Source organism: Synchiropus splendidus, chromosome 18 (genome assembly GCF_027744825.2).
Source record: "Synchiropus splendidus isolate RoL2022-P1 chromosome 18, RoL_Sspl_1.0, whole genome shotgun sequence".
NCBI classification, from domain to species: Eukaryota; Metazoa; Chordata; class Actinopteri; order Syngnathiformes; family Callionymidae; genus Synchiropus; species Synchiropus splendidus.
Window position 1 is genome coordinate 11,298,301 of NC_071351.1, and position 12,624 is coordinate 11,310,924.

At 46.1% G+C, this 12,624-nt stretch overlaps 1 protein-coding gene across 6 annotated transcripts in view; it reads right to left on the reverse strand.

The window, feature by feature from the left end:
* Positions 1-276: 276 nt before the first annotated feature.
* dlgap4a (discs, large (Drosophila) homolog-associated protein 4a) overlaps positions 277-12,624 on the reverse strand; it is a 51,694-nt gene continuing 39,346 nt past the window's right edge. For 2 of the 6 annotated variants that reach the window (XM_053850165.1, XM_053850163.1), the window contains 9 exons: positions 12,359-12,594; positions 11,645-11,792; positions 10,635-10,875; positions 6,671-7,104; positions 6,496-6,593; positions 4,441-4,859; positions 3,803-3,894; positions 3,564-3,707; positions 280-3,483 (listed from right to left, as the gene is read on the reverse strand). In XM_053850165.1, the coding sequence (XP_053706140.1) occupies positions 3,259-3,483; positions 3,564-3,707; positions 3,803-3,894; positions 4,441-4,859; positions 6,496-6,593; positions 6,671-7,104; positions 10,635-10,875; positions 11,645-11,792; positions 12,359-12,594 (2,037 nt within the window). In that variant the 3' untranslated portion in view covers positions 280-3,258. Of the gene's footprint in view, positions 3,484-3,563; positions 3,708-3,802; positions 3,895-4,440; positions 4,860-6,495; positions 6,594-6,670; positions 7,105-7,257; positions 9,054-9,935; positions 10,489-10,634; positions 10,876-11,644; positions 11,793-12,105; positions 12,184-12,358; positions 12,595-12,624 lie in introns of those variants that run through there. The other 4 variants (XM_053850168.1, XM_053850164.1, XM_053850166.1 and 1 more) reach the window with 4 other exon arrangements.

A 12,624-nucleotide genomic window follows, 5' to 3' on the forward strand; every position in this document is an offset into this window, starting at 1 on the left:
GAATAAAGGCACTGTAATCGAATAGTTCAACCACTACGACTAGGCCGCAAAGTGGTTGAGAGTTTTAACGCCCTACACAGCCGACAAATTAAATATAGAGAACAGGAGCTCATGCTGTGCAAGAAACCTGAGCTGAACATGACCTTCATGCCAGACAACATCATTTTATAATATTAGAATGGGTCAATAGGTGGTTCTATGACGTCCCGCCTCACCTGCGACCAGCGTTTGATGAGCATTACGTCAGGATGCTGTGACCAATCAGCGATGAGTATAGCGCGTCGTCCAATCAGAAATCACTCACGAGTTCAGGCCAATCAGCGATGAGCTGAGTGTTTCTCAATGACAACTCATTTCCGCGTTTAAATCACATTGAAAACAATAATTTTGTTCATCGTGACCTGCTCGGAGATGATTCACCCACCACAAAATAAAGATGTGCTTCGAGTCCAGTGGTTTTCTTGACACTACCTTTTAATCTATTCCTCATCAAGGAACAACAGTTGAGGTAAACTGTATGAACATATGTCGAGGAAAATAACATACATGCAAAATAGTCTGGCATTCCCCCTTTGTTCTATAGTTTGTTTGGTACAGAAAATATGCCAAATGTCTCGTTCACAACTTTGAATCCCATCATTGTAAGAAGCCTCCTGTGTCTAACTAGTGCACAGTAACATGATAACTGTTCATCTGTAAGATGTGTGCTTGTGCCAACATTTATCCTTAAAAGGTATTTTATAGGAACTACATGGTTTTTTGCTCCGAGTTCTGGTTTGACCTTGGGGCGGGGGGGCTGACGCTGAAAGTGGGGGTGCAGCTAAAGTGAGGAAGCACAAGACAGTGGGCTTATGACAGAAAGCGTTAGTGTGCGACACACTGACTCGGTTGCTACCCTAAATAATGTCGGCTTCTAGTGTTCACCAATAAGAATATTGCCTCGTCCACATGGTGGTTGAAAGCACATGCACAAAATCAATATCCAGAGTTGCATCATCCATTTTGTAGCCCTTTATAACACAGGAAGTACAGGTAAACAAAGTGAAGATCCCTGATCACCCTCTAGTGAAAGTCCAAGTGGGATAAAGCGATCTGGGTTTGCCACGAAAAGAAAGAGGACCTTCCACAATGTGTCACAGTTATAAACGCTCATGAACACCACGCACCCTGAACGCCTCTTGACTTTTTTCGCTCGCAAAACCAATGTAATGGTTAAAAACTGGTCCATATTTAGATGTCGGAAGGCCATGCTTCCATCGCTTACACAGTGACAGTCGAGAAAACTGTGTAATATTAACTGTACAGCCAATATTACAGAGCATTATGAATGAGTGCAATAGAAGACAAATCAAGAATGGTGGACCGGACATGTAGCAAAGGGATGTTTAATGCTTTGTTTGGACAATGAAATGCACATGTCCACTCGTGATGAACTCAAATAAAAACAACTGGTTGTGGAAACATTCCAACTTCATTTACCATTATGAAAATTGAAAAATGTCTTGAGTGCAGCACACAGACTGACCAACAGGGGGAGAGCCAGCTCTTAATATCACAAACAGAAAAAACAAGTTCGTCTGCATTAGTGCACGAGTATCTGCTCAGTTCCACTCATGTACACTTGGCACTGAAGTTCGTTAAAGAAACCTTTCAGTCTCGCTCGTCGAGTTGAGACAAAGGAAATGAAGGTATCAAGCAAGTCGCACAAACATACACAACTGAAACCGTGAGCAGATTTAACAAAATAAACTTTTAATAGGTTTGAAAATCAGATGACATTGAAACGTTGCTGTGTTGGCACAATATGAAACCTGCCGCAAGCACCAATATTAATTATAATTGGATTATTCAAGAGATGACTCACTTGAGCCCGTTTTACATGTAAAAACAAAACTATAAAGAATACAAATGTACCACAGCTCTTCACTCTCAAGCAGGTGGAAGTTCAAGCTTGTAGAGTGAAGAGAGAGAGAGAGCGAGAGAGAGAGAAGAAAAAAAAAATTCAAGCCTGTGTGCAGCAGCCGTGTGGGTTTGTCTGTTGGGACCTTTCCAATCCACAAATGACTGTCGTCTCCTCAGCACTTTATTGTTTTAAAATAAATAATCCTCGTCGTAGTGGTTTCATTGCTGAGTTGTCAAACCTGAGATACACATTCATCGTTCGAGCCAAGAGCCAAGAAAGTCCTGTCGCCAATTTCCATAACGCAGATGTACCGGCTGCGCCACCTGTTCCAGAACTAACTGATGTTATTGCTGTTTTCCCTCCAGCGGAATCAAACCCGCACCCTGCACACAGAGCTTGGTTTGGAACAGGAATGGCTCATCGAGTGGTCAATGCCTTGGTCCCCTCACATCACAGGTGGATGATGGGATGAAACAAATGTGGGCAAACTTGATCTGAGGTGAATGGGAAAAGTGCAATGATCAAGTTTGAACGTGAGCGACAAATGCAATGGGGTACTCGTTCATACATTCCTCAGAGGCTCAATGGCTGCGCAGTCATTCCGACAAACCTTCGGTGGAAAAAAAGGGGTTTAAGACTAACAATGGACGCTCACAGACACGGTCCATGTAGTGTGTCTTGGTGCAAGAGACAAGAGCGTGGGGTGTGGGGGTGAACGATTGCATCAAGTGCTAATATGTCATGACAGTACTTGTACTCAATCTATAAAAAACTACCTCGGTACAGAACACTGACCTCTTTCTAACAAATAATCTGGTATACAACAATTTACAAAATGAACATTGTCATAGTGTGATATTTGTCTTACATTATATATTTATATATATGCTACTGCCTTCCTCTGGTTCTCCGGTCGAAGCGATCCTTCCACAGTCGGGTGAACGCACCACGCAGAATGAGTGGCAGCCAAATATAAATAGAGAACAGGAAGACTGTGTGGACAGTGAGCACACCTGCATGTGTATCCTGAGTGTATGTGGATGCTAGCTCCGCTCGCTAACCAGCAGCCACAACTTGCCGGTCCACCCAAGTGAAGAGCAGAGAAAGTAAACGTCTGGGACACCTTGACTTTCAATCTCACAAGGGGCATCCTTCTGCAAGATACTTAAACATTTAAGAGTCTCGATATATTTGAGCAGGTAATTATATATAACAATAGAATTAAATATCTATCAAAGTTACTTCTGTCCAATGGCAGCGGGCTCTGCGTCGGCGCCACTCTGACGACTCAGCGTCTCTGCATCCAAGTGTTTTGAGTGTCTGGACAAGATAGTGATCATCGGCGGGGTCCGCTCTCAGAGGCGCGTTTGGGCCTCTGGGACGTAGATTTCGATGCTGTCAGCGCTTTCCGTGGCGGAGTTCTGCCGCACTGACGCCGCGCGCTTTGCTGCCATCAAGCGCTTCCTGGCCTCCTGCCTCTGCTTGTCCACGGCCGAGTCCACGCTCCTGTCCTTCCCTGCCGACAGCCGGGGCTTCGATGGCTTCTTTGGCACTGACGATGGAAGCTGCTTGTTTTCATCCTGTTGGGAAAAAACCCCCAATATGATTCCTCTTGAACATCGCTCAGATCAGCGCTCACCGGCGACAGTCAGGTGATCACCTTCTTCTCAGGAAGCTGCCAGTTGTTTGCTTTGAGCTGATAGAGCTCGTCGAATTTCATGCTGATGTCTTCTATCGACAGCTGCAGCAAATCCCAGAAGCCTGCCAAGTCCTGCGCCGTCGGCCGAGGGTTGGCATTCACGTTCTGGAGACGGAGACAGAAGATGAGCAAGAGCCTGGAGACGAGGACGTGAAACCACACATTTTCAAAGTGTTCCAAGAGCGTTGGAGGACGCTTACCAAGTTCTCATTACAGAGCCCACGGAACTGCTCAAACTTTTGCGAAATGAGGAGCTGGGCGCTGCCGACGGCACTGCGGATTGTTCCCAACACTGGGGTGCAGAGAGAGAGACAGCAAAGTTAGGGCGCAAAAAGACACCAGCCAAGTGCCACTGAGATATGACGACTGGGTGACAGAACCTGTATCACGGTGGTTATTTAATAAACAACAGATGACCGTAAGTGATTTCCCTGGAAGTCATTTATTAAGTCATTCTCATGGAGGACAACACAATCACTCTCCATTCAGCAATTTCCATCGGATATTTGCATATAAATGAGGAGCCATGAATCATGTCTGTGGAGAGTGGGGGGGACTGATGATGTGGAGGAGCCTCGGAGGCTCCTCTGCTTCTTGCTCATTCATATTTAAGGCGCTGCAGAGAGAGGCCGCGCACTGTTACGGGAAATGAAACAGTGGCTCCATTAAAGCAAAACAAAATGCAGCTCCAGCCTAATGAGGAGCGTTATGGGGAGCACTTGCAGCGACATTTAGGACACGATTGAGATTTGTGTTCTAAATGGAATGAGCTGATACAATCCCACGTGCACGAACAGGGAACCACTCTCCAAGCGACAGGACGCTGAATGTCACTCACCTTCTTCTGACAGCTTGTTGTCTTTGGTCTCCTGCTCCATCTGTTGACACCAGCCCTCCATTCGACCTGTTTCAGCCTGCAGCAACTTCAAAAACCAGTTTCCATCTCGGAGGCAAGCTTGTGTTCCTGGCTGAGCTGCATCGCCGCAGTTTCCAGCCTCCAGGCTGGGGTCCGGCGGAGGCAGCGAGGACGGGTCTAAAGCCGGGTCCAGGGTCTCCGGCGGAGAGTTGGATATTGTGGGCAGGGAGGAGGTCTGCTGCAGAGGTTTGGGGTCCATGGCTTTGTCCTGCCCGTTTGTGTTGACTGTTTGATTGTTGCTGCAGTTGGCTGTCTTGTTATGTGTGGGTGCGGCTTCCTGGGGCTCCAGTGGTTCGGTCTCTGTGTTTTGTCTGGAGGCCATGCTGCTGTCCCGGCTCAGACTGCAGAGACAACGAGGCACATCAAGGCCTGCCACTGAACCCATAAATCACCTTCCTCCTCACCAACCGCTCAGGAGTAGGGATGGGCGAAATAGACAAAAAAAAACGTTATCACGATAAATTTGTGTGATAACGATAATTATCACGATAAATACATTTTCATTTTATTCCATGTATTGGACACTACAGTCTCTCTTGAAACATTTTCATGATGAAACTTATTTGTGGAGTTTGTCTCCAACATCATTATTAGTTTATGTATAAATATAATAGCTAACTAAGTGTAGAGATGAGAAATTCAATGTTTCCCGTCTCTGGCAGAACACGCTCCTGTCAACCAGTGTCATTATCGATGCTTCCCTGTATTAGAAATAAGTTTAAAACTAGGATCATGAACCAAAGTCCGCCTCACTCTCCACAACTGTCACACGCCAGTGTCGGCTGTCAAACGCCGCGGAGCTGGAGAGAGCTGGAGTCATGTTCACATATGCAGGTCCAATGCAGCGAGTGAGCCGTGTGTTTGTTGAAATTTATCATGAGCTGCAGAATTGTGGAGATTGTGTTTGGCGGTATATAGTGTACGATAAGTTATAGCCCATCCCTACTGAGGAATCACGATTAATTCGAAGACATCACAGCCTAACACTTGACTTAGAAAACAAATGTGTGTCCAGGGTGACAGGCACCAGGGAATCAGCAGAGCAGTTACACAACACAGAACCATCGCCGATAGCCGACTTCATAGACACTTAGCAGGAGAGCAGAAACAGCCTGTCAAACAAATGGGATTAGAGAAAATGGCCGTGTTCTGGACAGACAAGATCGAGTCTTCTGGCTCTGTTCAGGAAAGGAAATCGTTCAGCTGGACCAGACCACTTTAACCGTTGGCTGCAGGTTAAGCAGACTTATACACAAGTACTTCAGAGTAACGACCGTCGGAGGGATGGAACACAGCCAATTTAATAAATCATTAATTGTGCATTAGAACCCTTTGCCTGCAATCTTAATGGAAAGATAAGATAAGTAATATCAGACTGCTTTTGTTGTGACTGAGAAGCACAGAACTTTCCTGTAGTTAGTCTGGTCACAGTGACCTTCGACGTCAGTTCACCTCTTCAGAAACTGAAACCATTACAACAGTGGATGTGGGGGGGGCGCAAACACACAAGGGGCTGAGACGTTACACACAATCCAAGTCGCAGGCTGAACATAATGTATATTTCATGAGGTCACAATGGTCAACTCCCCTGACTGCTGCTGCTTTAGAAGAATCCAAGTGCAACTGTGAGCACTGTGGAAGCGCAAGTATCTCTACTTATAGCTTACATTGCTACATGATCGACAGTCCTTTACTTATTATTAGATTTGTGGAGACAGTTGACAGCAGTACCAAACACTAACTACTATGATAGAAAGATGCATTTAAAAGCCGTCCCACAATAGCGGCTTAATTTCACGGCTAAGCGCTTTGCCTTAAGAAAGCATCCCATTAACCCCCAGGTCTAGAGAATTCATCATTCCTTCAGTTGCAAGCTCACTGAGCAGCTGTTCCCGCCACTGTTTCTGGCACTAGAATTACTACACTTTCTCAACCAAACGTTAATATTTATGCTTAGAAATAAAAGACAGTACATACGGCCTGCCGTTCTCAACTTGAACGCCGATCGACTGAAACTTTAAGGGTGCAGTCAGCGGTAGTGGTGGTTCTCTTGGAGTCGGCTGAATGCAATCCACCTGAGACGTTAATGGAACACAACAATACAAAGTTAGGCACGGTTTCAGAAAACGTGTGGAAGACGTGGTAAACACACCTGAATGCCAATGGAAGATAATTTCCTCTTGGGAACAGTGGGGGGATGCTCTAGTGTAAGACCAAAACCCAGGGAGTCATTTTGGGACTGAGTGGATGAAGAGCAGGTAGAGACTGCAGTCGTGGACGCAGTGGTGGTGGGAGGGAGGTCACGAGGTGCTGGGACGGGAGGCAAGGATGCTGCAGCAGGTACACGGGTTGCAGTAGGGGCAGCGGCGGAGGGTTGGCACCCCTTGGCCAGACTGCCTGTGCGTATGCTACAGAGACTGTCCGAAGAATTGCTGTGTCCGGATTGGCTGTTGACTTCACTCCCGTGGTCCTGCTGGTCAAGGTAAGTGTCCTGGGCTGACTCTGTGCTGCTCTGCAGCGTCACAGATATAAGGGGCTTGGAAGTGATCCGAGGAGGAACTGGAGGAGGGGCCTTTCTATTGCTGCCTGTGGACAAACAAAGAGAGAGGAGGAAGCATTGAAGATTAGAATGACCTCAGAGACATTATAAAGCACAATAAAAATTGCTGTTTGCACAGTGTAGAAATATCCGCCTTGGAGGGACTTTGTTTGGCTCCTAAACCACTCGTGATTTCCTACCATGCTGCTTGTCGATGCGTTCCACTGACGTCAGTGTGTCTCTGGAGATCTTCCTCAACCTGCCGCTACCTGACAGGCCCTCACTTCTGAGAACCATCCCTGCTCTTCCTGCTCCTTTCCTTTCCGAACAAAAATGTCAAATGTTTCAGAACATTATGAAAGAATGTCATCAACGCTACTTTAGTCCTCTGCGACTCAGCCATTTTACACACTTCCTGAGCCTTGTGTGTCGTGATATTTTATTTTTTTGGGCCCCACTCATCATAGGTCGACAACCATGTCCTAAACAATAAGCAGCCCTCTTCGGTTGGCTGCCGCTCTGCACCCTTTGTATTGCCAGGCTGGCTGCTCTACCAGGCTGCATCTGACTGATTCAGTTCCAAACTCTTCTCATTCTGGACGGCGGATGGTGCTGAATGTCAAAACTCTTCTCTTCAAGAGTTTTGTGCCCATGAAAACAGGGCAACTGAGTGACAAGAAACTGCTGCTGTCACACCGACTTCAGACCAACACAACAAAAAACAGCAAATAAAAAAATTCAGGAACAATGCACGCCTCTCTTATTTGGGCTTTAACTTATTGAGTCTAGCGGTTTCCTTCTAAAAAAGCTCCAAACACCCTGCAATTGTGAGGGCGTCATACTTCCCTCATCAGTTGGTGACTAACAGCAGCAGTAAAGCCCCTCATTACATCCCACCAACATACACAAACATGGCTGTGGAATTCAAACCACGACATTCAGGAGAAGCTCAGACGGGCCACAGAGAATGTTTCCAGTCAGGGGAAAACATTTACTGAGAGAGTAATGATTGGACCAAGTACATATGGTGGAGAAATTAAGCACAGAAAAATTGTTGTTTCAGGAAGATACAGCACTCTAACTAATACAAAAAAAATCTGAGTAGAAAACAGAAAATAAAAAACTGACTGTATGTAAATGGTTTTTTTTAATTTTGGCTTAGTCAACATGTGTTTTGCCCTAAAAGTGGGGCTCCTTTGAAAAGGCTTCTGCAGTACTGTACAGCTACTGCTCAACCCAGTCTTCAGCGGTTTCCACTTACAGTTAATGTGTAATTTAACGCTGCAGAGCGAGATGTTTTTCACACCTTCGTTTTAACTACACTACCAAGCTTAACACAATCCCCTAATGCTTTTCAGCTGAACCTTATGACTGGAGTTCATATGTCCGACACCATTTCCTCGCTGGATGTGGCCCAAGAATCATGAAGAGGTGGCAGCAGAAGCTCAGGCTAAGATTAGCAGTCTTGCTGTAATAAAGTATGGCAAGCTGACAGACTGTGAACTGTCAGAGACTAAACTGGGACACGTGGCGTTACAAGACCTCTGACCAGCATTTCACTCCCCCTCTAGGAGTCATTACCACCAAACTGACAACAGGATAATAATGTGGGAAGTAGAACAGTTAGGTTCCCACATTAATAACATTGAATATTTTTAAATAATTTCGATCCAGTCTTTGTTGACTTTCAGCCACACCTACATCCCTAAAATGACTTGAGACAAACGAGTCATTCAAAAGAGATGACCTCATCAGTGAGTGATAGGAAGAGTGTGTCACAATACCAGGGATGACTCACTGTCTATCCATGATAATATGTAGAGCCATGGAATATTGTGTAATGTATGCAACAAGCACACCTTATGTCAACAATCGAGCATTAGAATTAATGGTGAGTGAAAAACAGACAGATGAATGGATCAGTCTGAACTTGTAGTAACAAACCAAAACTCAAGATGGAGTATAAGAAGTGCTTATTGAGAGGCTATGAAACACATTCAGGAGCAACACTATCACTCAAAGGGTCTTAACATGTGGAGGTTTTTTTTTTCACGCTGCAACCCCTGAGGACCCCTTTTCTTTCTTAAATGTAATAATATCTCTTCTGAGTGATGAATGCCAGTGCTGTAACTTACAACTATTTCTAGTCGCCACTTACATATACGATTTGTGAACTAGTGAAACACATGCACAAACAGAGAGCAACCAACTGAATACAATGCAGTCAGACTATTCAATGACCAGCACATTAACTATTTGTTTGCCTCCAGGTGCGACAAACACCTGCCTGGGTTTGTCACTCTTTAGATAGGTACTGACCGCTGCAGATCGAGCATCATAAACAAGCCGATTTGGGGATACTATCCACTAATACATGTTGCTTGAAACAATGTTTCCGCTTTCGGCACACACCAGCTACGGAACACTTCCCATCAACCCACGCACGCACAGGTGTTCCCTTCACCTGACTGTCCACCATCAATCGGGTGATGGAGGAGAGCTGAGTACACATTCCTCGAGCTAAGAAAAGCACAAACACAATACAAAATTCAAGGCACATTTATCTATTTGTCTTCAGCAGCAGTTGCCGAGAGCCTTAGCCGCCACCACGAATGTTAGCCCGGGGCGGCACATACTTGATCGATGGGCGAGCGAACAAAGACATGGTGCCGGTTTCTTCGGGTCCCATTCGCACAGACACGAGCAGCCCAACATGCGCTTTCTGCTTGCATAAGAGAAGCATCTCTTTCTTCACACACGTTAGCAGGCTAAGCTGCCACACCGTTAGCCTGCGTTAGCTGAATTGATGTGGCTCCGACAGCGTTCGACGGGTAATGGTCCTCAGTCTGGTAAAACGAGCTGGGAAAAAAAATCTTACTGTATTGTAGAGGTCTTAAATAATCCAATATTCGAGTCATTCATGAAGCACAGACAAGATGTAGGGAGCTGCCACACGATACACAACGACGCTGGGAAGAAAAGACTGTTAGAACACGCCCTGGACGGCCAGGATTGGAGTCATCGGCGTGGCTGCAACTCTCCTCGGCCTGTGATTGGCCGGTCGGTTCACCGCGGAGAGTCGGATTCAGCGAGGAGTAACGTGATAGGTTCAAACCGCTGCTGGACATTGACGTCATGATAGGTGTGCTTGGTTTGGTCTCTGACTCCGCGGGAACAGATTAGAGCTGGACCACAATGCTCTCTCACAACCGAGCAACAATAGTTGCAGACGATCAGTGCGTTTATTCGACGGCAACACCATCTGATTTCTGTTCACCAACACCCACCTTCCATAAAAATAATTGGTCGTATATGACTGTGCTATTTTATTGTACACTATAAGCCTGAAACTTACAAGTTAAATCAAGAAAATAAAACGTGTTTGTGTGTGAGAAAAAAAGTTCTGATTGATGTACACATTATCACTTTTATTATAACAATGAATAATCATGGGATGCTGTAAAAAATACACACAAAGATTGTCTCATCTCATCTCATCTTTCCACAGACTTTTCCATGGATGTTTTCACCTACTGTTTCAGAGCCGCTGGCCTCTATATCATGATGTTATACTCACTCGTGTTGTAGCCGTAGCCTGCTGAGGTGGGTGGCGGTGAGTCTGAGTCTGCAGAAGCAGTGTCATCATCCTGGGAGCAGCCCGCCTGGATGGCCCGCAGGTAGCTGTGGCTGCGGGACCGGAAGCACGTGGGAGCAGGGAGGTCCAGTGCCTCCACTGCCTGCGACTCCCCCTCACAGTGGGCCACTGAGTGCATGAAGCCTTGCGCACAGACCTGCAAGAACATGTGCCGACTCACATGCTGAGGGCAGACAGGCGTCTTTCAATGGGAATGTGGGTCAATCTGGGTTATCAAGTTAATCACAATTAACTTGGCAAATACTATGAAGGCGTTTCATCTGGAATCTGGTTCAATCCCAAAATACCTCTAACAGATTGTTCTGGTCTGATTCGACTAGTGACCTCTGTCAAGATTTTGCTTTGAGCATTGAAACAGTTCCTAAAATAGCATCATCAATGGATGATTCTTTTAACTACTTGAGCGACAGTTGTTTAAAAATAGCTGCCCATGTGACCAGTTACAATGTAAGAGATAAATAAATGTAAAAGCTATGGAGAAGATTTAGTCTCAAGGGGTGATTCATACATCCCACTTTGTCAGTCTGCAATCACACTTGAGCTCTATTTTTCCCTTTGCTTATTCCCAGCTGGCCAACTGAGTTGCCAACTGAACAGCCCCAGTAGACATTTCAAGCGTCTCTGAAGCTGTTTGGCCAGCACAGACTGCTACTTGCACGTGCATACAGAGCCACAAGAGGTTGACATTTATACCAGCACCACAGCTGTGGTTCCATATAGCATCGCTGCAACTCATTCACACGGCTGTTCTTTGCCTGTGTCAAGATTTGATGTTATTTTAGCAACAAATCTTGACACAGGCCAAGAACTGCAGTGTGAATCAGTTGCAGTGATGCTATATGGAACCACACCTCATCACCTTACATTGTAATTTATGTCATTTTAAATTGGGAAAATCGATCTCCATCCGCTACAGAATTGAAGAACTGTACCTGGGAGCTGCCTCCTCTGCCCAATGTGCTAGAGCCTTGTCCAAAATCGCTGTGTCTGTGTCGCATTGGGGCTTCAACAGGACTCACTAGGCAGTCCAGGTTGTCCAGGCTGCGGTTTGTGGACAGCTCCTTCAGAGACGGCAGGGAGCTGTGGGAATCAATGGAAGAACTCAAGATGGACAACACAGACATTTCAAAGCTTGTTTTGAAGTGACAAGTAGTATTTTTAAATGCATCTGGCTGATGCACTTCATGCTAATATACATCTGTGGTGACAAGGCTGTGTGGTGGGTGATTTGCATGGTGAATTTGCAACTTAAAAGCAGTTGTACAAGGGGCCTTCTTGGTGCAGAGGCAGGAAGCAAAAGCACTGGGACATTGAGGGGCCAGACGTGGCTGTGGGTTAAGTGTGGTTCTGGTGAAGGGAGGGCTGAGGGTCATACTTCCCGCATGACACTGACCTCAGATGCTGCATAGAACACGCAGCCTGCAGCGGAGACCACAGAAAATCCTCCCGCATATGAGTGTGGCAACAAAGCCTGTCAGTCAGGACGGAGGGTAAAATCAATTCGCTTTAGTGACGCATGGAAACGTGTTCAGCAGTAGTTAGAGCGTCCAGCGCGCTCTAGCTTATTTGTTTGTGATGATGTGCTGCCCCCTGCTGACAACACACTGGCGTGTATGATGATTAAAATAGGATTTTTAGGGACCCACCTGCGTGACGGTGGGGGCGCCTGCTGCTCACTCAGGGAGTGCTGTGTGGCCTTCAGGTAGCTCTGGCGACGAGCAGCCGATTTGGGTGATGGTTTGGGGCTCCCCTCAGACTCCTCACTGTCCTCAGGGTCACCCATTGCTTTGACATAGCTGCCGCTGCGCATTCTCCGACACGGGATTTCAGTTCCTTTGGTGCGGCCGTGACCCAAAGTACCGGCCCAGTCCCCCAGCGGCACCTAAATTAGAAAAATAAAAATGTTGTGGAC